This window comes from Mirounga angustirostris, unplaced genomic scaffold, assembly GCF_029215605.1.
Source record: "Mirounga angustirostris isolate CCGP_5_RB_7025 unplaced genomic scaffold, mMirAng1.0.hap1 SCAF_14, whole genome shotgun sequence".
Classification (NCBI taxonomy): Eukaryota; Metazoa; Chordata; class Mammalia; order Carnivora; family Phocidae; genus Mirounga; species Mirounga angustirostris.
The window spans coordinates 65,325,461-65,352,774 of NW_026991722.1; the positions used below are offsets into that span (position 1 = coordinate 65,325,461).

General features: G+C 56.7%; 1 protein-coding gene across 1 annotated transcript; it reads right to left on the reverse strand.

The window, feature by feature from the left end:
• Positions 1-245: 245 nt before the first annotated feature.
• Positions 246-27,314, reverse strand: PPM1F (protein phosphatase, Mg2+/Mn2+ dependent 1F). The gene is made up of 8 exons (XM_045887192.3): positions 27,195-27,314; positions 20,067-20,313; positions 15,446-15,597; positions 10,092-10,294; positions 9,282-9,470; positions 7,283-7,426; positions 5,523-5,616; positions 246-4,363 (listed from the first exon to the last, which is right to left on the reverse strand). Exons 2-8 carry the CDS (start codon positions 20,261-20,263, stop codon positions 4,011-4,013), a joined length of 1,332 nt encoding a protein of 443 aa, XP_045743148.1. The 5' UTR covers positions 20,264-20,313; positions 27,195-27,314; the 3' UTR covers positions 246-4,010.

A 27,314-nucleotide genomic window follows, 5' to 3' on the forward strand; every position in this document is an offset into this window, starting at 1 on the left:
CCCTGCACAGGCTCACAGTGGCCCACGCCCTCATGCTGCAGGGACAGTTGTGGGCTTGGAGCCCAGAGAAGAGAACCAGGCCGGACTGGCTGGCCAGAAGGCAACGCAATCTCCTAAATTAGTCTGCCGCTTTTGCCTTTGGCAGATGGCCCCCCTCAGCGCCCCGGCAGCTTCTAAACGCACCCTGGACACTCAGGGGTACCAGGTGCTCAGGGGTGAGAGAAGGCAGGACTCAGGCGACAGGGTTTCAGAACTCATGATTTATTGACACTTATTGACCCCTGGGAGGAGACTGAGTTTCTGGCCCCCTCATCCGGGCACTCATCCCTACAGACAGGGAAAATGGCCATTCCGTCTCGGGACAAGATGCCTCTCCCAGGAGCCCTGCCAAGACATGCACAGATGAACCCTTGGCAAGGCTAGCATGGCGCATGAATGGCAAAGCTCGGCGCATTTGGCAAAGCTGTGGAGCCTCGGCGAAAAGCGCAGGCCTCCTGGGGCTGCCTCCCTTGGGCGACAGGCAGAATCAAACCCAAACCAGCTTATCTTGCACAGGCCCAGCAGGTTTCCATTGAGCCCTTGTCAGGGTCAGGCCTAGGAACCGGCGGAGCTGTACCCCAGGACCCGGGAATACTGCTGAGGTAGGCGGGCCATCCGCAAGGGGACACAGGAAGGGGTGAGGGCCGCATGCTGGCTGGGGAGGGTAGGGGGAGAGAGGGCTGCGGCCAAAGGCTGGCCCAGGACCTCACGGAGCTTGTGCATCTCCAGTGGGGCCTGCCCCCGTCACTGTTCCCCCTAAAGCACATCCCTTTCCTCGTCCTGGGTGCTGAGGGCAAGCGAGGTCAGGGAGAGCCCAGCTGTACCCTGCCCCTCTCCATGCCCTTCCGCCTCACACCTGTGGAGGGAGGGAGCCGACCCTGTCTGCTTCTCCCACCCCTGCTAGCTCACAATCAGCTCTACCTGTAAAAGCAGGGCCTGCTCTCTGAGCTTCTGTGTTCCATATAAGGCCCAACCCCAGCATCTGCAGCTCCATTCTTTCCCAGCCCACTTAACTGTAAGAATAGACGGGTAATAATACTTCATCACCCCTCCCTGCTAGCAGCCAGGGAGGGCTCCCCCGGCACGGGCAGCAGCTCCCCGGGACGCGCCAGGCTTGCCTCAGGAAGCCCCTGACCCTCCAGAATCACAGCTTCGGTGCAACCCTGTGCCCTAGAGAGGAGAAACTGAGGCCCAGGGAGGCTCCATGACTTACTCAGCTCATACAACAAGCTAGTGGCAAAGCGAGGATTTGAGAAGGGGACTGGGGCTTCCAGACCTGGGGCCCTCGTGGGACCGTGGCCCGGAGAGGAGAGGGCCCAGGGCTTTCAGAGGCTGAAGACGCCCGGTGGCTCCCAGTCCAGCCCGTCAAGAGGGAAGAGGCCTCTATGCCTAGGTGCTTGCACAGAGCTGGCGTCTGTGCAGGAGGAAGAAGGGCTCCCTCAGCCCCCAGGCAAGGATGAGCCGCACCAGACAGCAGAAGCCTCTGCCAGAGGGGGGTGGTCACTGGGACAAGCCTGGAGAGATCTCCTTATGGAGCCTTGAGCCAGGGTGCGAATCAGACCACCACACAGAGAGAGCCAGGCTCCATGTGTGAAGCCCCACTCTTGGTGGCAATCACAGGATCCGACTGGCAAATAAAGGAGGACAACAGAAGTCCACGCTTCCGCCCTCTGCTAAGGTCATGCCCGGGGCAGCCAGGCCGCTGGTGAAGGGCAGGCCCACATGCTGCCTCTGACCAGCCCTGTGCTGGGAAGAGCCGAAGAGGGGGCTTCAGACCCCCAGAAAGCAGCGGGGCCTTCAGATTAAGTGGGACAATTCTAGGTCACTGTTGGCTCCCACCAAACCTCTGAATTGCAGTGACCATGTTTAAGATGCCTTCAATCTTGAGACTTGGGGCATGGCATCGGCCGCATCATGTGGGCTCCCTTATCCCTACTGTGGGAGTGAGCAGTAAAGGCTAAGCCTGTAGGGGGCATCTCCCACTGCCTCCCTCCCTTCCTGCTGCAGGGTCCGGGTGGGGGGGGGCGCCTAGGCTCCCCTCCGTGCACTGGGATCAGGGTTCTCCCTGCACTCTCCTTGCTGGGGCCTGGCCACTGCAGGTGGATTCTGAGTACCTTCATAAGACCTCCCAGCCTGGGGGACCTGGTGCCAAGCATCCCCCTGCTGCCCACCTCCCAGCGACATTCTCCAGAAGCCTCAGCTAAGCCACCCACTGCCGTTCCCAGATCTGTAGGCCTGGGTCCTCCCACCAGAGACCCCTCTCTCTGGGCCCTTGACCTCTGCCTGGACTCTTCACCCAGCCCTGTCACTTCCAACTGGACACCAACGCCATATTTGCCTCACTGGATGTGAGCAGCCCGAGTCACCCAAGTTTCGTGGCTCCCGAGCCTCACCTGCCCAGAGCATGCTAGGGAATGTAGAGCTCTCCCCCATGTGGTCAGGCTGTGGGCAGAGCAAGATGGCAGAGGGTGCAGCCGTGGCAGGCGGGAGACAGGAGGAGGGGTTTTGGGGGCTGTGGGGCAGGTGGGCGGGATAGGCTCCAAACAGAGCCCAACGCCCCCAGGCTGCCCCCGGACTTGCAGGGGCCTCTAAGCGTATTTCCCAATGAAACCAATTTGGTTACTAACACAAGACATTCTAGGACATTCCAGTCAAACGAGGAGTCCGCTTCATGGAGCTCAGTCCCTCAGCCTGGGCACCAGCCAGAGACATGAGCAGTAGGGCCCAGGCGTGGAGGGAGGCTGGTGGGGCCAAGGTCACCCTGATCTCCCGGAGCCCCGCGGTCTGGCCCAGGCCGCACAGCACAGCCTATGTTCTTCGGGGCTGCTCTGCTGTCAGCAGCGAATGGAATCACAAGATACGGAAAGAACTCATCCGGGAAGAATTCTAGCCAAGATCATGCCACTATAACAAAATAAATCCTGCTTCTGTAAAAATGGAAACATGCCTGTTAGAATCCGTCCAGGCCCGGCGGTTCTAGCCTTACCTAAAGCTGTTTAAGGCACTTGAATGGCTTATTAACACCACCTGGAAAAGTTTTTGTTTCAATCCTGATTTAGAGAAAAAAAAATTCAGTAATACTGCAAAAGAAGTTTCTTCTAAAAAAAAAAATCAATACTTAAGTTTTCTAAGAATAAAATAAACGCTAAGCTCTGCTTAAGTTATATGACACAACAGGTCAACTTGGCACTGACAAAACAGACAAAAACCTGAAATACTGCTTCTGAGTTAGACTTCCCTGGGGAAAAAAAAAAAAAAGACCACAAACAGAAGACACACGTGTCATCATTCTGACCTTCCCCTCCCTGGGTGTGTGCGGGCTGGGAGGGAACCAGGGAGGCTGGGGGCCGCCGAGCACCCACTGCAGACCAGATCCCTGGTGCTCCCTCCTTCCCAATGGGGCCGTTCTCCCCACTCTGGGAAGCCGGCTTGGTAGGCCAGGACCAGCCAGGCACATCTGTACAGATGAGTCCTCCCAGCCGTGGCCAGTGAGGAGCCAATGAGAAACCTGGGCCGGACACCCAGGACACACCTGGAGATGTCCACGGCCCCTGGGTCTGTCCGGGGTCTCACATGCAGTGCCCTGCTGCCCCAGGCGCATGCCCAGTGTCTTTGGTCCGGCTGCGGCCCGCGCCTGTGGCCTCTGGTCCTGCCCCCTACCCAGCGGAGCCTGGAGAAGAGCTAATCCACTTCCCAGGTCATCTCTTTGGTGAGGTCTCCTCCCTAGGCCTCCTTTGGAGATCCGGGCCATTTCACTGCCTGCAGGAGCAGGGCATAAATAACCCCCCGTCCCCCCAGTGCAGTTCTGCAGCCACCAGGATGGACTGATGCAAGGAGCACAGGGGACTCGGGGCCCTGGGAAAACACTGTGAGGGGGACACCCGCCCGCCCACCGCTGCCGCTGCCACTGGTCTGGTCCTAAGGCATCCGAGGGGGATGGGCCTGGGGTGGGGGCAGGGGGCCTGCACCTCCTAGCTTCTCTGTGGAGTATTGGTCTCTGGCTCTGAGAGGCCAGAGGGCACATCCCCTGCCCCCTGGGTCCCGCCCGTCAGTAGGTCTCGGGGGTCCCTGAGGAAGACCACCATGACCGTGATGTTGTCGTGGGAGCCCCGCACCCGGGCTGCAGCCACCAGCTCCTCAGCCACCTGCAGCCCGCTGCCCTGCTGCCTGACCAGGTGGCTCTGGACAAGGCCAGCGACCTCCTGGTGGGGGACGACGTCGAAGAAGCCATCACAGGCCAGCAGCAGGTAGTCCTCGGAGCCCGTCAGCTCCCGAGAGGCCGAGTCTGCCTCCCCCGACACGTAGGGTTTCTGGAACACGTCCCCTGCACGCGGGAGAGAAAGGCCTCACGTCAGAGGGCCGGGCTGCCTGTTGCCAAGGGCCACCTGCCAGGCCCGGGCCTCACCACGGCCACTCCCCTCTGGCACCCATGCTCACCGGTGAAATTTGGTAATTTCACGCAGTGCTAAGGGCTATGAAGAAAACAAGAGAGGGCGACGTGGCCGACTTATTCTGGTGTCCCAGAGGGCCGAATTAGGGCCCAGCCAGGCCAGAGGTCAGCTCGACAAACAGCCTCTTCACTGCCAGTGGAGCGGGGCCCAGAGTCGGAGAGGGGGGATAGCTGAGGCGGAGGACCTCACTTTTCCTTCCTTATGCTCAGGTCTGCAGGTTCCCTTCCCCTCAGGACGCTCTCTGTGGGACCCCACATCCAATCCGCTAGCCAGTCCTGTTGACTTTACTTTCAAAGTGCAACCGGAACCCACCGCCCCCTCCTCATACCTTGCCGCTTCCTGACACGGACGTGCCCGGGGTGTCCCCCTCTGTGGAAGGAGTCTCTGCTTGGAGAGCCCCCCCCGCCGCCACCTCCCCACTGCAGTGTGTCCAGAGACCCAACAGCAGTGGCGGCAGCAGGAAGAAGGGCTCTAAGGCCCGCGTGTGCCGGGAGGTTAGGAGGGACAGATGCCACACTGCGGGGCTCAGCAGGAACAGAGTGGTGTCTAAGTACGTGGGGGTAGAGGTGTGGCTGCCGAGGCCCAGCCTGAGGCCCAGCAGCAGCAGGATGCTGACAAAATAGGATTGTGGAAGAATAGGAGTCTTCCTTTTTTTTTTTTTTAGATGGAGAAAAGAATCAGCATGAGTGGGGGGAGGATAATCGATAATCTTCATTTATGGAATATTTGAAAATGACCTTCCAGCACAGATAGTAGCTATCCAAGGGTCTCCTAGTAGGTTTTTTCTGAGGAACTGTTTTAACGAGGAGATAATCGCATACAACTTAAACTGGGATTATTCGTGTGAGATGGAAGTCTCTGAGGTGTTTGCACGTGGGCTATCTAAATTCACCAGAGGTCCTTCACAGTCTGATTACATGGCCCCACAGACCACAGGTGCTTTATCAGCGCAGGACGCTGCTGTCCCCAACAGCTGGGTGACCCTTGGGCTGCAGACAAGAGGCCTTGGTCTCCCGCCCCTTGCCTCCTTACCAATGGCTCTGGACACGGCCAGGGTCCCGTTGACTCTCCAGCAGTCCATGTGAGACACGAAGCCGCCCAGCGCCTCGATGCGCTCCTTCTCGTCCTGTGGGGGACAGCCAGAGTGGGGGCTGGGGCAGGGTGCCTGGCGAGGCTGCGCGAGCGGAGATGCATTGATTTCCGACGCCGAGCTGTGACCACAGCCCGGGAACGACACCCAGAGGAGGCATTAGGAGAACGGCGAGAAACCATGAAGAAGCTGCACATCCTCCTCCGAATGCAGGAAGGCCCACCTCAGACCAGCTGTGGCCACCGAAGCCCCGCTGCCTCACCTTTCACTCTGGGATACTGTCCCCTCCTTGCAAGCCGCTGGGGCGAGAGCAAGCCTGTGCTGTGTGTGGCCACCTGGCAGGCCTGGATGAAACCAGGCCCTGTCCTTTCTCAAAGTCCCCCTGCTCCCCCTCCTCCCAGAAGTGAAAGCAGCACGCCATGTTGGGCCCCAGGGTACCAGCATCCTCAGCTGGGAGCTTCCCATGCCCCACGGGACAGTGTCTGCTGGATAGGCCAGTCCCCTCTCTCTGGGACCACGGATGTGGACCCTTCCACCTGGAGACGTTCTCTGTGCACATACAGACCCACTGCAGGGTGGGAGGGAGGGGGGACACCGTACCAAAGGCTGGGCCACCCATGCGGTTCCCTGCAGAGGCGGCGGCAGTGGGACTCGGAAGGTTTGCAGCAGCCCTGACCTGTCTGCACGGCTCCCTCTGGGCCTGAGAAGCCACCGTGGTGTTGAGCAGTGCCAGAAAAAGGCAAAAAGGATCGTGAATGTGGGCAGGGAAGGAGGAGGAAGGAATGCGCAGGTGGAGGGGAGAGAGAGACTCAGAAGGGTCTAGGGAGAGGCAGGCAGATATGCAGGCTGGCTGGCTGTGCTCTTTGCCATGGTGCCACATGGCAGGGCTCCAGGAAAGGCTGCCCGGAAAAGTCCCTGCCGGGCCACAGAGGTGGCGCGGGACAGCAAGCTTGTGGGGACGCAGGTGGGCAGGAACCTAGAGGCTCGCATCTAGTCCTGGGGTAGGACGGTCCACCAGGGAGCAGATGCCAAATGGCCTGGTGGTGCAGTGACGGTGGAGGGACCCAGGACAGCTGCCATTTCTCAGCTGTGTGCTCTGGGCTAGTTACTTGACCTCTCTGAGCCTCAGTCCTCTCCTCTGTACGACAGGGAGAGCTTATGTAGGAGGTGAGGCCAAGGAATGCTGTCCCTCCTGGCTGTTGTGGTGATCACTGCCTGACACTCCCTGCAGTGCTTTCCAAATCCAGAAACCACGAAAGGACAGCTCCACTCAGTTACCTGAAAACCAAAGTGTCTACAAGGCAAAAGCCCATAAACATAGATAAAGCGGGGGGCTATTTGCAAATCGCCCTGCAGACAAGGAGCTGACCTACAAATTGATAAGGACAATAGCAGGAGACCAATGAGCCAAGGACAAGAAGGAAGGGCTCTCCAGAAAGGCAATGTAAATGATCTTCAGTGGTTGAGAAGATGCTCAGCCTCAATCCGTAATGGCTAACACCCCAAGCTTCAGGGGACCCCTCGCCCCCAACCCCAGCCACTCGAGTCACAAGGGCCCTCCCTCTGAGGAACACCAGGAGCTCCCTAGGAAGGTGGTCCAGGGCTCCTCTTACTTCGTTGCCCACCTGACCATCCGCTATCCTGCGCGGTGCAGCGTGATGGGGGCTGGGATGTCCCAGGCACAGAGGGAGGGGGCCCTTACTTGTCGCTCAGGTCTGTGAGGTTCCATCAGCTTCACCACCTGTCCCTGCTGCACCAGGATGACCTGGGAGTCCCCGAGCCAGGCGACGTGCAGGGTCTTTCCCGCGATCAGCGCGCACACCCCCGTGGTGCCACTCTGCAGCCGCTGCAGGGAAAGAGGGACGCCCGTCCAGGCTGACCGACTCCTGGAACAGGGCTCAGCCAGGTAAAAGGAACGGACTGCGGAAGCACACACAAGCACACCAGGAGTCTCCTGAGGGTTCCGCTGCATGACAGGAGAGCACAGCCCGTGGGGTCCCATTTGCACACAACTCTAGAAAGCACGAGCTCTATCATCTGTAACATCGGAAAGCAGACGAGTGTGTGTCCGGGGAGCACGTGGGCAGGAGGGTGGGGTAACGAAGGATGGCGATATGTCCGTTACTGTGGTGAGGGTTACACAGCTGTAGACAAATGTCAAAACCTACCCAACTGCACACTTTACATGTTATTGAACCAACTATACATTGTATGCTTGTAATACATGTGATCTGTTATGTGTCGATTATATGTTAATAAAGCTAGCTTAAAATAATAGTAACCTAATTTGAACACCTGCTTCAGAGAACTGTTACTCTGGGAGGTGGCCCGGGGGCTGAGGCATGTCAGTTTTTCACCGGGCTCCCATGTGACAGTTCTAGATGCTATACGGTTTTCCGTTAAGATGCAAGGCCTGGCTTTGCTGATTTCTGCTGGGGTCTGTGCTCAGAGTGTCTGATAACACTGTACCCCCTTCCAGGTCTCCCGATGAGCCATGTCAACTGGGGCAGGTCCGTTAAGCTCTCTGGGCCTCAGTTTCCCGATGTCTAAAATGGACACAATTTTAGTAGCTACCTGGCAGGGCTGCTGGGAGGGCCCCACGGAAGTTCTGCAGGTAAGGTTCAGTGGGTGGGAAGTTCACAGAGGAGGGGTTGGATGCGTTCTTTCAGAAACAAGTGCCCGATCCCTACAGGGCTACTATTCCCGAGGAAAGAACACACCCAGCAGGCACCAGCAGCCTGCCAAGACCCTGCCCGGGTGAGCAAGGGAAGAGGGGGCCGTGTATTAATCATGGGTTTTATTTTCAATATTTTCTTCTTTTTAAAAAAAACATTTTTTTAAGATTTTTAAAATTTTTAAGTAATCTCTACACACAACATGGGGCTCAAACTCACAACCCCGAGATCAAGAGTCCCATGCGCTTCCGTTGGGGCCAGTCAGGCGCCCCTATTTTTGGATGCTCTGACAAACTGGGGTACTTGCTAATGGTGGAGAGAATGCCCCTCCCAGGATGGCTGGTCCCTAAAGATAGCAAATGTCTCCCCCAGGCGCACAAACTTCTTGCATGAGCGAGCTGGTCTGAACCCGTGTCCTCAGCCACATCCTCTGTCTCTCCCGCCAGGCTCTTTCCCCTGGCCTGGATGGCTGGGGGCAGCCCCGGTAGCCCAGAGCCCAACCAGGTTATTCAAACTATCCAATCCTCCACTTGCCCTGACGTGCCTGCCCCGCCTCCCCCTGCCTCGCCCAGGCCTCGGTGTGAGGCCACCTGAAGGCCCCGCCATATGGTGCTCCCTCCCTCTGCCTCCGGACCAACCCTGGGGCCTCCTCTCAGGCACTGGAAGTAATCAAACTCCCCTTTCAAGGTGGCTTCTGTGCCTGTCATCTTGCCATATCTGAGCAAAACAGAATCCTTGGTGCATTTTACAACAGGCTGCCTTCCCTGGGAAGCCTGCACCCCCACCAGAGTGGGGCAGGTCCATGCTGCTGCGGGGCCAGGGAAGCTTCACGCTCCTTTATTCAAATGAAAAACCAGCCTCCCTGTACCGTAAGAATGAAGTCACATGATGGCCAGCAGAGTTTAATGGGGACCTTCTGACACCACCAAGTGCTCTGATTTCTCTCCCTCGGCCGGGGCCGGGCCTCTCCGATGTGACAGCTGTTGGCCCACACACTGCACGCAAGGCCCATTCACCGGTTCTCACCTCTCGCTTGGCTTTCCAGAGAAACATCTCATCGGTGCGCCGGAAGGCTTCTCTGAGGGCTCTGGCGGGGTCTGTGGGCAGCTCGGGCCGGCGGGCAACGTTGGTGTGCACGTGCACGGCGGCATACCGTGCGGCATCCACCCCTCCATGACCATCAAACACGGCGAAGTAGGCTCGGTCCACGGGGTCCTGGAGGGGAGTGCAGCGGGAGTCACACCGACCTGGCCCTGACCCACGCCGTCACCTAGCCGGAGGCTCTCATCTGGGGCTGGAGCCCAGGCGCGCAGTGGGGTAGGTCTGGGAGAATCAGCACGGCCTTGGCCATCAGGTAGGTCATCCTGACTCAAGCACTTAGGAGTGGCAAGACTTGGAAAAGGAAAGGACAAGCCTCCAGAGCCTCGGTTCACCTTCTGTTATGAGTTGCTGGAGTATAAAGTGAGGGAAGATACCAGGTGGCTCCTGGTGCCTGAGACAAAGCAGGACTCAGCAACTGTGAGTCTGGGGCGAACGTGACTCCTGGGGCCTCCCCTTCTAACAGGCTCAGGCAGATCATTCCCTTTCCTCAGTCCCTCAGCTGGGAATGCAAAGTGGCCCAGAAGTGCTGGGTCAATGACTCGGTCCTCTGAGCCTCCCTGTGACGTGCTTGGCCTTGCCCCCTTCAGAGCACAGCTACGGGCATCACTCCCGCCTCAGCTCTGGCTGGCAGCTCTGCTCGGAAGCCCGGGTGCCCCCACCCACGCCCTTCACAAGGCCTCTGTGGCTGTTCTGACTGGGGCCCGGGAGGAGGAGCACTGCAGGTGGAGCACTCACGGACAGGCCGAAGAGCTGGTTGAAGGTGGGAAGGCACACGTGCCGGTCCTCCATCTTGCGGCGCGTATTCCGGATGGCGTGCATGGAGACCAGCCACTGCCGCTGAGGAAGCCGGGCGATCAAGGGCACCTGCTTCTGCCACTGGCTGCACACTTCCCAGAGCTGGTTAAAGAAACTCTGCGCCAGGCCCTTGGCATCCAGCACTGATGCGCATGACAGAGAACTGTTAGGGAAGCAGCAGGGCTCCACTCAAGCTGCCTGCCCCCCTTCCCCGGGGCCCCTGCAGCTCTCCAACAGCGCCCCCAAAAGCCTGCACAGGCCCCACCAACCCATCAGCCCCAGGGGCATTCTGAGCCTCCCAGCCCGGTAAACTATGCGTGACAGCCTGTGTCATGGGCACCAAGCGATGTCTGCTTGGGCAATATGCACAGGAAGGAGCCTCCCATCCCACAGTGAGTAACTCCACTCATGGGAGCCCACCCCCAAGGAAAGAGCCAGAAACTCAAAGATAATTTCAGGACAAAGTATAAAATCATTTATAATTGCACATTAATTAGAAGTAATCGGTATCCAGTGACAGAGTAAATTATGGTCTATTCTCTTGATGAAGAATTAAGCTGCTATTAAACATGATTTTCACAACTAAACATGCAATCGCCACACTGCCCAGCAACTGCACCCCTGGGCATTTATCCCAGAGAAATTAAGACGGCACGTGCACAAAACCCTGCGTGCCCCAGGGTTCACAGCAGCTTCACCTCTAATAGGCAAAAACTGGAAATGGCCCAGATGTTTTTCAACCCGCGAGCGGGTAAACTTCGGTATATCATGCCACGGAATACTACTCGCGGAAGGAAGGAAGGAAGGAAGGAAGGAAGGAAGGAAGGAAGGAAGGAAGGAAGGAAGGAAGGAGCAAGTGAGCTCCTGGCGCATTACAGAAACCCAGATGAATCTCCCTAGAGTGATGTGGAGTGAAAAAAGCCTATCCCCAAAAGTTACATACTCTATGATCCCATTTCTAGGCATTCTTGAAATGACAGAATTATAGAAATAGAGAAGATTAATGGTTGTCAGGGTTAGGGACAGGAGCATGGGGCATTAGGGTGACCACAAAGGATAACATGAGGGATCCCTGTAGGATGAAACTGTTCTATATCTTGACTATGTCAAGATCCTGGTCGTGATAGTTTACTATAGTTTTTTAAGACATTACCGTTGGGGGAACTGGGTAAAGGATACGTAGAATTCCTCTGTGTTATTTCTTGCAACAGCATGAGAGCCTACAGTTATCTCAAAGCTTAATGGAAAAAAATTAAAGGGTAAAACAAAAACGGGCTTCTAAAGAGTGCGTGAGCATGTAAAATGCTATGTCACAATATTAAGGAAAAAACATTAAGGAAAAAAATGTCACTAAAAGAGGAGAACAGGGCGCCTGGGTGGCTCAGTTGGTTAAGCGACTGCCTTCGGCTCAGGTCATGATCCTGGAGTCCCGGGATCGAGTCCCGCATCGGGCTCCCTGCTCGGCAGGGAGCCTGCTTCTCCCTCTGACCCTCCCCCCTCTCATGTGCTCTCTCTCTCTCATTCTCTCTGTCTCAAATAAATAAATAAAATCTTTAAAAAAAAAAAAAAGAGGAGAACAGAAAATCCCACACACAGTTTGATCATGAGGACCTGAAAAGGCCTTCAACTGCTTGGACCAGAAAATTAAAGGCAGGAAAAGCATACAATCAAAATGTCAGCAGTGGGTGTCTGCAGGTGGGGCTCCACGGGTGATGTTTTTCCTTAAGAATACTTTTTTGGTGTTTTCTCAATTTTCCATCACAACTGTTAGCCCCAGGTGATGGTTTCAAAATATGTCCATTATTCTTTGATGCCTGATTGGGAGCCCAGTTCCCTCCCCTTGAGCATGGGCCTTAGGGACCTGCTCCTAATAAACAGAATCGACTGGAAGTGACCATTTGCTGCTTCCTAAGAAGCACTGCGGCTCCCACCTGGCACGCTCTCTCTCCCTCCCTGTCTGTCTCTGTCTCTCTCTCTCTTCGTCTCCTGGTGAGTCACTGGCCCTGAGGGAAGCAGCTGCCACGGTGTGAGGACACCCAAGCGGCCCCGTGGAGGGTCCACACGGGGAGGGACTGAGGCCTCCTGCTAACAGCCAAGTGACCGAACCCCTTGGAAATGGAACCTCCGCCCCACTGGCCACAAGCTCAGGACCACGATCCCATGAGAGACCCTGGGACAGAACCACCAGCTCAGCAGCTCCCAAATTCCAGACCCACAGAAACTATGGGATAATAAATGTTCATTTTAACCCACTAAATTTCAGGAGGAATTTGTTACACAACAACAGGTAACAGCCCCTACAACACCCCCCCCCCCCAAATCCTACCTAAACCTGCCTTCTAAAGAAAAGCTAACCAAGGAACTAACAATGGACAGGTCCCAAGGAATCCTCGGGTGGTGTGCCTCAGAGGCTCAGGCCATTTCCACACACAAAACCCTCCTGGGACTCTTGCTGACCAGGGTGCATGAAGTTGGCACAGGTGAGTCAGGGCCCGTCGCCTCGGAGGGGTGTTCAAGGGCAGACTCTGAGGAGAGTCGCAGGCCACACTTGAAGGACTTGGCGGGGGTGTTGGAGAAGGAAGAGCTCCTGCCCAAAGGTGAAGGCCGCAGAAGAAAAAGAGAAGGGCAGAGGCCAGGGAAGGCAGAGAGGGTCTGTGAGCATGAGAGGCCATGGAAGACATGTCGAGGGATTCCATACGTGAAGGCGAGGTGTGTGTGTCTAGAATTGGCCACCGCCAGCACACCCAGGACACAGACGCCATGCAGGTGTTTGGCAAGAAGTGGGAGACCAGCTGGGCTGGCCTGAGGGGCTGTGGGTACAGGAAGGCTTAGCTCCGGGAAGACAGGTCCACACGAGCTTGGCCCAGTGCATCCCCTGCCAACAAGTCAGAGACCCCTCGTTCAGCTGGACGGCACAGCACTGCCTCCCTAGCCTCCTCTCCGCTGTAGACGGCTGTGCTCAGAAGACTATCTGGGCCGCTGGGTTCCTTCCCTCTCCCTCTGGGCTCTGCTTTTTTTTTTAAGATTTTATTTATTTATTTGTCAGAGAGAGAGAGCGAGTGAGCAAGCACAAGCAGGGGGCATGGCAGGCAGAGGGAGAAGTGGGCTCCCTGCCGAGCAAGGAGCCTGATTCGGGGCTCGATCCCAGGACCCCAGGATCACGACCTGAGCTGAAGGCAGAGGCTTAACCGACTGAGCCACCCAGGCGCCCTGGGCTCTGCTTTTATTAGGCCTGAGACGCCCAGGGAGGCACAGGGTGCCGCGTACTCTCTTGCCTTAGGTTGTGCTACCATTTCCTTCAACACGTTTGAACTTGAATTTCGGCTTGAGCAAAAGCAATTACCACTGACAATGATAAGCAATGGATAAGCAACGGGAGAATCGGCCGCTCACTGACTCCTGATGCCGCCAGCAGAAGATGCCTGCTTTCCAGGCTGAGAGCCTCACCCTGGCGCCCACAGGTCCAGCCTACTGGAGAGGAGCCAGCTGGTGTTTCCCCATGACCCAGCCACAGAGAGGTCTTAGTCATATCTCTGTCCTTGAGCAGTGGTGCTTTTATCACCTGCCGGGAAGCCAATTTTGCAAGAAGGGCTTCGAGATGATAGACTTTACTATGTTCTGCTCCAGTGACAGGGACAGCTGATCAAGGCTGCGAGCCCAGGCCTGCACGGCAGGCGGGGGCAGGCTGTGATTTCCTCCCCCCTTCCCTGGCCTGCAGGCGCCCCCAGGGGTAGGGCTCGGCGGGTGTCAGCCACCGCCCGGGGCCTTCCCGCCAGCAGGTGGCGCTGGTTTCCCGCCGGGACTCTGGGGCGGCGCGCTCCCTTTGTGGGGCTCTGAGGAGGACAATAGCTGCCTGTCACTGTGGGCCACTGTCTCCCGCACCTCCCAGGCAGGAATGCGAGGCCGTGCTGGAATGGAATGTGGGCAGGGAGCCACGGAAAAGGCCGGGGACACGGACGAGAACTCAGCATGTGCTGAAGTGAGGGGCTGTGTGGGTTTGTCTCCCAGCCCACCCCCACCCTGTTCCTTGCTTTGCCCTCACCGCTCGCTCTCGTGCTAAGCTTAAAGGAACATAGATAACAAATATGGGACAAGATGGAAGTAATCATATGCAAAATATAAAGGGACCAAATCAACAAATTATACAGTAGTCCCCCCAGATCCAAGATTTCGCTTTCCGGGGTTTCGGGCACAAGGCGGTCAACTGCGGTCTGGAAACGGGGTCATCCCATTTGTACTGTCGGAAGGTCAACAGTAGCCCAACGCTACACTGTAAAGCCTGCGTCACTCACCTCACTTCATCTTATCACATCACGCAGGCATTTTACCATCTCACATCATCACCAGAAAAAGGGTGAGTACAGTACACTAAGATATTGATAGAGAGGACCACCTTCATATAACTTTTATTACAGTATATCGTTATTTTAGTATCAGTTCTATTTTAGTATCAGTTATTGTTAATCTCTTACTGTGCTTAGTTTATAAATTAAAGTTTATCATAGGTACGCATGTATAGGAAAAAATGCAGTATATATAGGGTTTGGTACCATCTGCGGTTTCAGGCATCCCCTGGGGGTCTTAAAATAAATCCCCCTCGGATGAGGGGAGCCTACTGTATTAGGAAAGTGAAAGAAAGATATGCAAAGTAAGAGCCCTGACTTTTTATGAAGGGGTTCACTGCCCATTCCTGGGTTCCCCTGGCTGTGCCGGGTGGCTTGGGGTGCGCCCTGCTAACCAGTATCCCAGGAGGAGGCCGACCCACAGGCCCCTTCGGCCCCTCCCCAAGCTAGCCCTCAGATGCCGTGGAGCCCCCATCTGACGGGGTCCTGAGTTGGATCAGCCCGGGGAACAGGCCCAAGTGCTGGCATTTTCTACCAGCTGGACCCTGAAGCCGCCCCCAGGAGCCGTGCACACATCACCCTCCTGACTCCCACGCCACCCTGAAGCAGTGTCAGCTGAGGCAGAAGAGCAAGTGGGCGACCTCCCATGTAGAACGGGAAAAGCATTATTCATTTCCTGGGCAGTTCGGAAGCTCAGGGAGATGGCGGCTGCGCTCCCCCTGCCGACCTGATGCTGGAGTGGGCGCTCTTTCTGCATCCTGACCCCGCCGCACCGTCAGGAGCACGCGTGGCCGCTGCCCTTCCTTGGCCCTCAGCCACATGCTGCCCACGACCGCCCTTCCACCAGCAAACCAGGAAAGGCACCACCCCCTCACCCCCACCCCGTCCCTCATCTGGCGGGTGAGTCTGTCGCCTGCTAAGCCTCCGGGCCAGAGAGGGAAGAGAACTCACAGGTCACAGGGGCCTTCTCTTCCTTGTCGTCATCTTCCTCCTCTTCCTCCTCCTCCTGCCCTGGCAACTTCCTAAACTCAGAAAGGTCCGTCTGTAGCAGCCGGGAAACTGCCTCGTGGGCCAGAGATGAAGCAAGTGGTGGCGGGGCGCTCCTGGGGACAGGAACAAGGAGTGAAGTGGGGCTGGCACCTCGGCAGAAGCTAATACCCCAGTGCCTCCCCGAATGCTCCAGATGGAGAACCCCTTTCTGCTCAAGGAGGCCCTCCCGGAGGAGGCGATGACTGCTCGTGCCACAACGTGCGGCAGCAAGCAGATCGGCCTCTGGGCCTCGGGGAGCTGGATGGGACAGGTCCTGAGCTACACCAAACGTGGGTGGGGGGCTGGTGGTGGGGAGAAGATGTGTCTGCTGGCCCCCATGGCCGGGCTGCACACACTGCCCAACGTCCAGCCCGATGACAGCTCCTGGCCACCAATACCAGCTGGGGCCCTCTAGAGTGTCAGGAGTCTTATGGGTTGAATTGTGTCCCTCAAAATTCGTATGTTGAAGTTCTAGCTGCCAGTGTCTCAGAATGTGACCTGATTTAGGAACAGATGCAATTAGTTGTAGTGAGGTCGTACAGGAGGAGGGTGGGTCCCTAATCCAACATCGGTGTCCTTATAAAAAGGGGACATTCAGGGGGCACCTGGGTGGCTCAGTCGGCTAAGGGCCTGCCTTCGGCTCAGGTCATGATCACGGGGTCCTGGGATCGAGCCCTGCATCGGGCTCCCTGCTCAGCGGGAGTCTGCTTTTCCCTCTGCATCTCCCCCTACTTGGGTGCGCTCTCTCTCTGACAAATAAATAAATCTTTTTTTTTTTTTTAAAGGGGGACATTCAGACACAGATGCACACAGGGGGGAACTGTATGTGAAGATGAAGGCAGAAGGTGGGGTGATGAGCCAGAAATCACCAGAAGTAACCAGCCCTACGTCAGATCCACCCTGATCCTGGACTTCCAGCCTCCAAAACTCTGAGACAACACATTTTTGTTTAAGCTGTTTGGCCTGCAGTCCTTCCCACACTACGTCCATGGAAAGCCCTCCCTGGCTCCCCTGCGCATAAGGGGTCCATTCCTCTGCTGCCCCTGTACCTCTCGATGCATCCAGACCCTGGAATCTGCCTCCCCACCAGTGGGAACCCTTCATAGGCCAGACAATGTGTCTGTCCTCAAGGGCTGGGGGCCCACGCCCAGGGTAGCCAGTGATTCTCCACTGGGCAGACACACCTGGCTTTTCCCTGAGGGCAAGGACCTCCCAACAGCCAGGCAAATGGGTCACTTCCCTTTGGGGGCTGGGCATCCACGGTGTGTCTATAGATGGTCTCAGGAATTTACAGGGATGAATCTTTGATTTTTTAAAATGAGAGGGTGACTCAGGGGAGAGGCCTCTGGAACCGCCTTTGAAAAACAACCAGCTAAGACATGAGAAATGAGTTCCCCTGCCATTTGGGGATTTCCTGCTAACCACTGGGTTTTCCTTTTTCACAGCAGGGAGAAGGGGCGCTGTTCTCTTTGCTCCTGGGGAGGTGGTGCCGTAGATTCCTGCAGGCCTGCAAAGGTCACTGGGGCCAGGAAGCAGCTTCCGGCCTGGGGAACACAGACAATGCCTGGCCTCAGGCCATAGGCCTCGCTTCCTGGATGCTCCCTCCCTCCCCATCCAGGGGCTCCCCCCCACCCCAGCCCCCATACACCCTCCAGGCACTCAGGCCCTGCAGCAGTCAGGGCTCTTAAAGACTCCAGAAGATGCTGCAGTGAACAGAAGGTGGGTGCAAGGCCCAGGTACCCAAGAAACACTCTAGTTCCACCTGCTCTGGGGTTTTCAAGTTTGCTGCATAGCAGCCGAGATGAAAATGCAGAAGAATAATTATAGCATAAGGTGTGCATTGCTCGGGGACCTGAGATGGGACACAAAACCGCTCACAACAAGGGGGAAGACAGGACGTAAATCACTGCACCCTTGAACTTGGTGATCTGACTTCCCAACAGTCTCATGGAGGACACCATTTACAATCTGAGAAAACACCGTGCACCACTATGCTTGGGGCCCCGTGCGCCCAGGGGCCTACACGCCAGCCGCAGGGATGGGAAGCAGGGGACAGGGACAGGAGCGGCCAGGGAGCTGTGAGGAACGTCTGTGAGGGTGCTCCTGACAGTCAGACCCAGAGTAGACAACACGTGATCACACGTATGAACACTGTGTCTGCACAGGGAAGAAATACAAGAAAAGAACAAAAGGAACTGAAAACAAATCCATCAAGATGAGTAGAAAATACACTTTAAAATATTATGTTTTAAAGGTGTTTTAAGATGGATTTGTTAGGAAGTTGATGGGGGCCATGACCCTTGGCCTCTCCCTCATGGCTAATAGTCTCAGGCCTGCTCCACCATCCTGCTAATTAACAGGGTGCCTATTCAATGCCTGAGCCCAGGGCCTACCACCAGGGCCTCATGGGCATGCCCCGTCACCTCAAGCAAGTCCTGCTTTTCTCCTACGTGTAGCCTAGACACCTGCCCTCCAACATAACTAAAACCCGCTCACACCCAAGGCCCTGCACCCATCACACCCCTCTAGTCAGGCCCCCGACTTCTAAAGCTCAGGCCCCTCCCTGGGCAGGAGGGCCGGTCACCTGCTCCTGCTTGGCCACCCTCCTCCTCCTCACCTGCTTCCATCTCCACTTCCATGGAGCAAAACCAGCCCCACCTTCTGGGATCCTGCCCCTCTGGGCATGTCCCTCCTCTGCCTTCTCCTCCCCCCACCAGTGGACTGACTGCTTACCCTGGTGGCCCTCCCAGGCTTGGCCCTATAGCTTGCCCTCTTCTTCTTCTTTTTTTTTTAATTGTTATTGCTATGATGTAGTTAAGTTCTTTTTTTTTTTTTTTTAAGATTTTATTTATTTGACAGAGAGAGCGAAAGAGCACAAGCAGGGGGAGCAGCAGAGGGAGAGGAAGAAGCAGGCCCCCTTCCGAGCAGGGAGCCTGACGCAGGACTCGATCCCAGGACCCTGGGATCATGACCTGAGCCGAAGGCAGATGCCTAACGATCTGAGCCACCCAGGCACCCAGCTTGCCCTCTTCTGACTCTGAGCCACCAGCCTGGGGCTCTCCTGCCTCCGTCCCCAGGTCACTTCCTCTCTCTCCCCGCGGACAGGTCATCTCCAACACAGCAGGCTTTATGCTGGGTGCTCTCACTCTCCGCGGGCTCTGGGCTCGCGCATAGGGGCAGATAGGCACCAATCCTCCCAGGCCTGCAATTCCTCCCACCGCCCCTAAAGCCCCCACAGGAGGCCCAGTGGCTGCCGGTGGGACAGACCCTGCGGCCCCGGGCCCTGAGGTAGGCAGAGCCCTGGGAGCCCTCCCCTCCCCTCCCCCACATCCAGCAACTCTGACCTATTCTGTTCCACTGACTCGCCTTATGCCACCTGCCTCTAAAATATTTCCTCAACGCAGAACAAAACAGGCCAGTAACACCCTCTGCACATGCCACACCCTAAAGGGACATGGTCACTGGGCATGTCCTCCTGAGCTCTGTGGGGCCGTGGGGCTGTCAGGATGGACCAGGCCAGCTCACACCGACCTTCATGCTCAGTGACCTGGGCTCCCATACTGTACGGGGTAAAAGTCATTAACTCTGTTGGATCCTAGCAAGCAGGCCCTTGGGGTGTGTGTGCAGGGATCGAGCTGGCTCGAAGCATGCTTGGGAACACTAAAATGCCAGGATACTGAGGCTGGGGGCATGGTCTGACTTTAGGGGTGACACAGTGACTAGGGACTGTGGGCCCGGCCCCTGGGGAGGGATGAGGTTCACGCAGACGCTGCATGGGCCGCTAGCCTTTACTGTCTATTGCTTTCTCCCTTCAAGTCTCACCTCTGTGCCTCAGCTGCCTGGCCTGGGAACAGGGGACAGCACCATCACCTCTTGGGTCATTTGACTAGGGGCACATGGCCTGGCCCTGCCCCCACCCTGAGGCCTCTGCCTCCCAATTTGTGAAATGAGACAGAAACAGGATTGACTGCGCCTGTCATGGGTTGGACTGTGTCCCCCCAAAAGATATACTGAAAAGTCCTAACCTGCTCAGAATGTGGAATTAGGGTCTTTGCAGGTGTAAGATGAGGTCATACTGGCCCTCAATCTCATAGGACTGGTGTCCTTACAAGAGAAGAGACCTAGACAGGGAGGGAATGCCACGTGAAGACACAGACGTGCAGGGCAGATGCCATGTGACAAGAAGGCCAGGCTGCAGGGATGCCTCTACAAGCCAAGGAACCCCAAGGACTGCTGGCAACACTGGCAGCTGAGAGAAAGGCCTGGAACCAATTCTCCACAGCCTTTGAGGGAGCTCGACCCTGCCGACACCCTGATCTCTGACCTTTGGCCTCCAGAACTATGAGACAATCCGGGCTACTTTGTGACGGCAGCCCTGGGGAAGTGATGCGGCCCTGTCACGGGGATGTCATTAGGGAGCATAACTGGCACAGGACAGGGCGTGTGGGGTGAGCGGGAGTTGCGGTTAAGTTCAGCCGGTGGCACGTGCCAAGCCCCTTGCTCCCGGCCCGTGCTGTCCCCTCCTGGCAGGTCTGCCTCCTACCTGCTGCTCAGGAAGCCCATCACCAGCTCGGCCAGCTCGCCCTCCACCTCCTCCTGGCTCAGCACTGTCCCCGGGAGCTTCCATGGCACAGGGCTCTCTAGGCTCAGCGGCGCTGGGAAGTCGCAGAGGAAGGCGTCCAGGAAGCCTGGGATCTCCTCTGCCAGCTGGCTGCTCTGCTGGGGGGCTCGAGAGGCCATGCCCAGAGCATCCCGGGAGGTCTCTGCTGGGATTCCGGGTGGTCTTTGCTCTAAGGAGAGACGCGAGGGTCAGAAAACACATGGGGATCGGTGCCCTCACCCCACAGTGCTGAGTGTGCGGTGCCTTGCTTTCTCTCCTTCACCTCGAAGCATCATGCAGCAGGTGCCACGCCAAGCCCAGGGCCTCAAGGCAGAACGGCAGGGCCACTGGCCTCACAGAGTTCAGGGGACCCAAGTAAGGGGGAGGAACAACCCTGGTCAGTGTCCTGACACAGCTCTAAGAGGGGGCACTCGGAAGCCCAAGAGAAGTGGCTTCAGGAGACTGAGCTGGGATCAGGGGCCACATGGATGCCCTGAAGGAGAAGTGACAGAGAAGGCAGGCTTGTTCCCGGTAGGGGATGGCTGGTGTAGACAAAGGCGGTTAGGATGGGGGGACACCAGGGCCAGGCCATTGAGGCAGGAAAACACAGCAGGTAAAGGGGTTCAACCTGACCCCGGGACCTCAACAGCCAGAAGGTGAGGAAGTGATGCCATCACGTCTGTGAGCCTAGTGGGGAGAAGGGATGCCTGTCAAGGAAAGAAAAAGAAGGGCCAGGGTGGTGCCGGCGCTGGTCCTGGGATGTTTTGGATGTGGACAAGAGGGGGAGTAGGAAGGGACCCCAGAGGCTGCAGGGCACCCCAGGGCGTGGGCAGGAGAGAAGCCAGGAAAGTTGGGGACACCTGTGATGTGTCCTCTCCAACAGGAAGAGTCCTGGGCCTCCTGAGTCCCGGCTGAAGGAGAGGCACCAGGGACAGCCCAGGCCAATGACCCCACTGCCCTGGGCACTGGCTCCCACCTCTCAGGCTCTTCCTCCCCCGTCCTCAGGAAGGCTAAGGGCTTACTAGCTGCCAGGCCCTGTGCATTGCCCATAACAACCCTGGGAGCCAGGACGAGCCCCCATTTCACAGATGGGAACACTGAGGCTGGGAGAGGGGCAGCGGTTTGAGAGTGGAGGAAGGATTCTGGAGCCCATACTCATCACCATCCCACCCAGCTCTTCTCCCACGACAGCCTCACTCACACCTGGCTCCCGCCCCATCCTCCTCCCCAAGGTGGCCCTCCAGTTCCTCTCCCCCAGCTCAGGACCTCCACACACCACCTGCCCACCCTCTTCCCTCACCCTGCCTCCCTGGGTTCATGGGCCAGCGGAGGCCTGTCTGTCAGACTCCTGAACAACCCGCCTGGACTCCTACCTCTCCTGTTCAGCCCTCCAGACCCAAATGGTCCCAGAGCATCTCTCTTCTAGCATACACCCTCCCCCATTCGCTCTCTAGGGCCCACTTCCTACCCCACACCCAGGTGTGCCACCCCCTGGCCACCAACGCCGAGCACAGGCCCTTGTCTCGCCCATTCCCCTCCAGCTGGAGCCTGTTCTCTCTGAGCCTTCCCAGGGCTGGGGCACCCCCAGGGCCTCCATAACACCCAACTGGGAAGCTTGCTTTGGGAGCAGTAACAGCTTGACTCGAGGGTCCAATCCCAAGTTGCAGGCAGAGAATGTGGGGAGCAATTTCACAGTCCATCCCCTCCCTGAGGCCTTCCCGGTTGTGATGAGCGCAGGCAGGGAGAAGGCACAGGAGAGACTCTTCTGGAATTCCTCATGCCTGCAGATGTTACTGGAGGACAGCAGTGGACAGGGGTTGGCAATTGGAGGCTGAAGGGACCTGCCTCCGAGGGGAGGGATGAGAGCCGGCCTAGCACCCACACCATGGGCACGGCTGCCCTTGTCCAGAGTCACTAACTCAGCACAAGTCTGTGGCAGAATAAAGAAAAAAAAAAAAAAAAAAAACCACAAGAAGAGCATGGGGTGAAGGGGAAAGGGAAAGTTAAATGTCTAATCTGGGAAGGACTTGCAAGTGACGAGGAGGGTAAATGAAAAACGACAACAACAACAAACCCACAAAATCTCTCTTTCAGGGCCCTGTCAAAAGTTGACTTTTTAAAGCAGACACAGAAATAATACAGAAATTAGGGCACTTATGAGGGAAGGTTATGGGGACAGATTTAAAATCACTGCTATCCTCCATGCTTACTTATCAGTAGAAGTAAATACAATGCAGCCCCAGGTTACAAAAGGTGAACAGGTAAAAAGATAAAGAGGGTAAAATAAAGAAGCAGAAATTAGGACAAGAGCAGGTTGGACAACCGAATCATGACCACAAGGGTAAGACTTTGTGAAATGGGGAGATCCGAAAAGGCTGGGAGCCTCACCGGGGGTGGTAAGGATCACCTGGGGAGAAGGCAGGCTGCCCAAGAAGCAAGCCAGAGAAAAACAAGAAGATGGTGTGAATTTCCCAGCAGGCTCCGACACCCTTCGGCAGAGAAAGAGGCCAAGCCACTTCCTCTGCTAGGGAACAGCTCTGGCCTGTTGCTTAGGGGAGAGAAATGTGAATAATGCAGAACTGCCCTCAAGCAACACCCGGCGCCTGGGGTCAGGAAATGCTGCCTGGCTCCCTGCAAGTCCTGAGCCCATCTGAGCCCAGAAATAATGCTCTACAGGCACTGAAATCTTCGGCGGTGCACGCACTCCCATGTTCAGTCTATGATTGGGACCTAAACGAGAGGAGGGCTGGCTCACCGACCTCCCCAGAGTGCACAGGAGGGCCCTGCTTGAGAAACCCTGGCCCCCAGCATAAAGCACAGAATGCGAGACCCTTCGCCTGCGTCCTCACTTGCTGGTGGCGTCTGCTTGGCATTTTGGAATGCGGGTACCTCCTAGGGATGCTGTTTTCTGTGCCTGGAGCTCCCCCTAACCCCCAAGTCTGCCCCTTTCCCTGGGGGTCGGGGCCCCTCCTCTCCGCATTGCTGCCTCAGTACTCTGCCCTGTGCCCACTGACCCGTGCCCAGAATTGGGCACAGGCCCTGAGGGCAGCCTGTGACATGCCTGCTGAATAGGGTCGGGGGAGGGGGGCACGGGGGTGGGGAGGGAGAGGGCAGGCGGCGCGGGCGTGACAGTGCTTGTGTGCATGCTTGGCCTGCATCTGCCAGGGTGCGGGCTGCCTTATCCTCAGGGCCTGTGCCAGCCGCCCTCTGCTAGACAGGCGGGTGGCCCAGAGCCATCCTGCCAGCTGAGGACCAAACAGGCTGGTTTCTACATCAGCAGGCTGAGGCGAGGGGCAAGGAGAGGAACCAGGACATGGCTTTCCTTCTCTGGGGCCCAGCTGGGGAAAAAGACAAGAGTAAGTTCCTTCCAGGGTGCCTAGGTGGCTCAGTTGGTTAAGCGACTGCCTTTGGCTCAGGTCTTGATCCTGGAGTCCCAGGATTGAGTCCCGCATCCAGCTCCCAGCTCAGCAGGGAGTCTGCTTCTCTCTCTGATCCTCCCCCCTCTCATGTGCTTTCTCTCTCTCTCAAATAAATAAATAAATAAAATCTTAAAAAAAAAAAAAATTCCTTCCTTGCCCTTCTTTTTTCCAACAAACTCTGAATCTGTGATATAGGCCATACAGAGAGGAGCAAAACAATCTTGCTCCCAGGAGCCCGGGGCCTACAGATAAAGGCAGGAACTGGGCAGGAGGGAGGGATTCCCAAGGCAAAAGGGGCCCTCCCACAAGACAGCCCCGGTGCCAGGAGGGGCAGGGGACTGTGCCGTGATCCTGAGCTCTTGCCGGCCCACCAGGGGCGGACAGGGTCTCAGGGCTAGAAAGCAGGATAAGGTGGTGGGAGATGAGGCAGAGCTGGGTGCAGGGTGTCCAGCTGGATGCAGTGCTGAGGGGTGCTGGGAAGGGGGACTCGTTGAGTCTGGGTGAGTCATCAAGGACTGGGGGTGGGCAGGGGAGGAACACTGGGCTGCCAGCCCCCTTGTCACCTGCCACCAGACAGGCCAAACGTGGCCCAGGGCCCGGGGCCTCCCAGCTCCTGGAATGCTGCCTCTCTGCACTGCTCCTCAGCTGCCAGGCAATACCCGCCAGGGGCCCTCGGCTGCCAGCGCCCACGGCACTCTTCCTGCTGCTTCTCTTTCCACCTCCCGGCAACCTGTTGTCATTATCCCCACGTGGGGGTCACGACAGGTGGGAGCAGCGGGGTGCGGGGGGTAACAGCAAAAGAACCAAGCAACTTGTTCGAAGTCCCTTGGTGGGGTTCACGCCTGCTGGGGAGTCACCCGCCCACCCCCCACTGGTCACCAGCTTGGGGATTCAGTCTCTTGTGGCCTCTTCTTTCATCTCTACGCCCATCACCCTGTTCCTGCTCCTCACCTCTGTGCTCCTGTGCCTTGCCTTGTGGCATTCCATTTTGGGCCCCCCCACTCCGATCCAAGCTCTGCTGAGCTGTCACACCTCTGGGGTCCAGCACACTGTCTTCCATGTGCTAGATCCCAAAGAAAAAATATTTATTTTCTTCTAGTTTATCAGTTTTGACTCATAAGCTCAACTAACGCACATTTGTACAACTGCCTTTTTCTTGATTTTTTAAAAAAGATTCATTTATTTACTTGAGAGAGAGAGAGCACGTGCATGAGCAGGTGGAGGGGGAGAGGGAGAGAGTGAGAGAGAATCCTCAAGCAGTCTCCCCACTGAGTGCAGAGCCCAACCCAGGGCTAGATCTCAGGACTGAGATCATGACCCGAGCCAAAATCCAGAGTTGGCTGCTTAACCGACTGAGCCACCCGGGCACCCCACCTGCCTTGTTCTAGATGGTAGGGACAAAATACTTGTTGAGAGTCCTGCTCGACTTCAGAACCCAGGAGTACAGCAAAAAATACAGCAAAAAACAGTAATCCTTAAGAAAGGAAACTGCATCATCATTACAACAGTGTTGCCTTCCTTCTTAAAAACTTCTCTGTAAATGGAGAATCTTATTTGTTCATAAGTAACCACTGGGAAGAATATGGCATCAATTTTCCAGAGCTTTTCCTACACACGTATCTTTTTTCTTTAAAAAAAAAAAAAAGTAGGGCAAAATACATGGGACACGTCATTTATCGTTCTGCCCATTTTTCCGTCTCCAGTTCTGTGGCATTAAGTACATTCACATTGCTGTGGTTGGGTGCAAGTCTACAGGCTTGACTTTCTCACTAGATGCTCCGAGTCAGGAAGCCCACCCCTGTCCTCTCAGGCATTAGTGTGGCCCTCTGTGCATATGGTGTCTGGCCAGTGCGATGGTGGAGGGAAGACGGGGGCTGCCTTCTGCCTCTGCCAGTGGGTGGTGTGGCTGAGATAAGCAGCCTGAGGCCTGGCACCTTCCAAGAGGAAGTTAAGATAGCCTGTGGAGAACAGTGATCGGAGGAGAAAGGTTTTAAACACAGGGATGGCCGCCGCAGGCAACATCTCAAAGGAATTCTACAAATGAACTTGTATGGAGCTTTACAGCTTTCAAAGTGGTATTCAAAGTGGCATTTGTTTTGTTACCTCTTGCACAACAATTCCAAGAAGTACAGGCTGTCAGGCCACATTGCGGATGAAGAAATAGGCTCGGGGAGGGTAAGCTACCCGCCTAGGGTCACAAAGGTAGGAAATGGCAAAGCCGGACTCACATGAGGTCTTCTGATGCCTTTTGTCATTTCCAGTTTGGTTATAGGAGGAAAAGACTGAGATGTGACAACAGGCCAGATATGGGCATAAAGGCCAGGAGTGAGGGGCGCCTTGTGGTGCAGTCGGTTGAGCGACCGACTCTTGGTTTCGGCTGGGGTCGTGATCTCGGGGGTTGTGAGATCCAAGCCGGGTTCTATGCTCAGCGGGGAGTCTGCTGGGGTTTCTCTCTCTCTCTCTGAAATAAATAAATCTTAAAAAAAAAAAAGGCCAGAAGTGTGACCTCAGAGTGCTGGCCTTACATTCTATCTCCCATGGTGGGAGTACAGCTCAGCCCACAGGACTTGCCCCAGGAAATACCATGAGGACATGTGTCACTCAGGCCATGTGTCCCGCTGGGTGGAAGGCTGTGGGGGAGGAGTCCATCACCATCAACTAGTCCTGGCTATGTGTTAGGCCCTGCATTAAAATCTCTACAATCAGGTGCCTTTTCTCCCTCCCTACTGCAGAGAGGTTAAGAGGCTTGCCTGAGGTCACACAGCTCCCAGTGGTGGAGTCCATCACCTCCCTGCCTGAGAATTCTTTTTTTTTTTTTTTTTTAAAGATTTTATGTATTCATTTGAGACACAGAGATACAGAGAGAGAGAGAGAGAGCATGAGCAGTGGGAGAGGCGGAGGGAGAGGGAGAAGCAGACTCCCGGCCGAGCCAGGAGCCCGATGCGGGGCTCGATCCCAGGAACCCGGGATCATGACCTGAGCCGAAGGCAGACGCTTAACCATCTGAGCCACCCAGGCGCCCCCCTGCCTGAGATTTCTATCTCACACACCTAGGGCTTAAAGTGCGGCAACCCAAGCATTCGCTTTCACTAAAACACTCGCTTTAAATCACTTGGACGAGGGCCACGGATGGGGGCAGGCCATGGGGTAAGGGCACGTGGGCAGAGATGTGGACCGGCAAAGGTGCAGGGGCTGGTGGGGTAGGAGTCAGGACAGTGGGCCCGGCCCAGATGCTCCTAAGAACAGGGGCTCGGCCACGGGCAAATGGGGGCACGTCACCCCTCAGCATCCATTCTGCTTCACAGCCCTCGGTTCCCACCTGGCCTTCGGCTTGGCCACACCCCCGCCAGCCCCTGGCCCCCCAGGTCTGCACCCTTGCCTCCCTGGCCCTTCAATTCTCTGCCTCGGGTTCCTCAGGTCTTCAATTGCTCCCCTCCGCTCTTCAGCCCCCCACTCGGCCCCCGAAACCCTTGGGTCTTCCCATCTCGGCCTCCCTGCCTCCCCAGCCCCCCTTTTCCACACCCTCCGGTTCCTCAGCGCCCCGTTTCCCCCCTATACGCCTCAGGTCTCCACCTGAGCCTCACTCCAGCGCGGTCAGCCCCCCAGTCCCATGCCCCGGGCTTCCTCACCCCCGGGAGCCCCAGGGCCTCACCTGCTACTCCTCCACTCCGGGCCCCTCGAGCCGCTCCCGGCCAGCCCCGCCCACTTCCCGTCCCCCGCCGCCGCGGGCTCCGCGCAGGCGCAGTCGGACCGCGGGCGGGCGGGGTCGGGC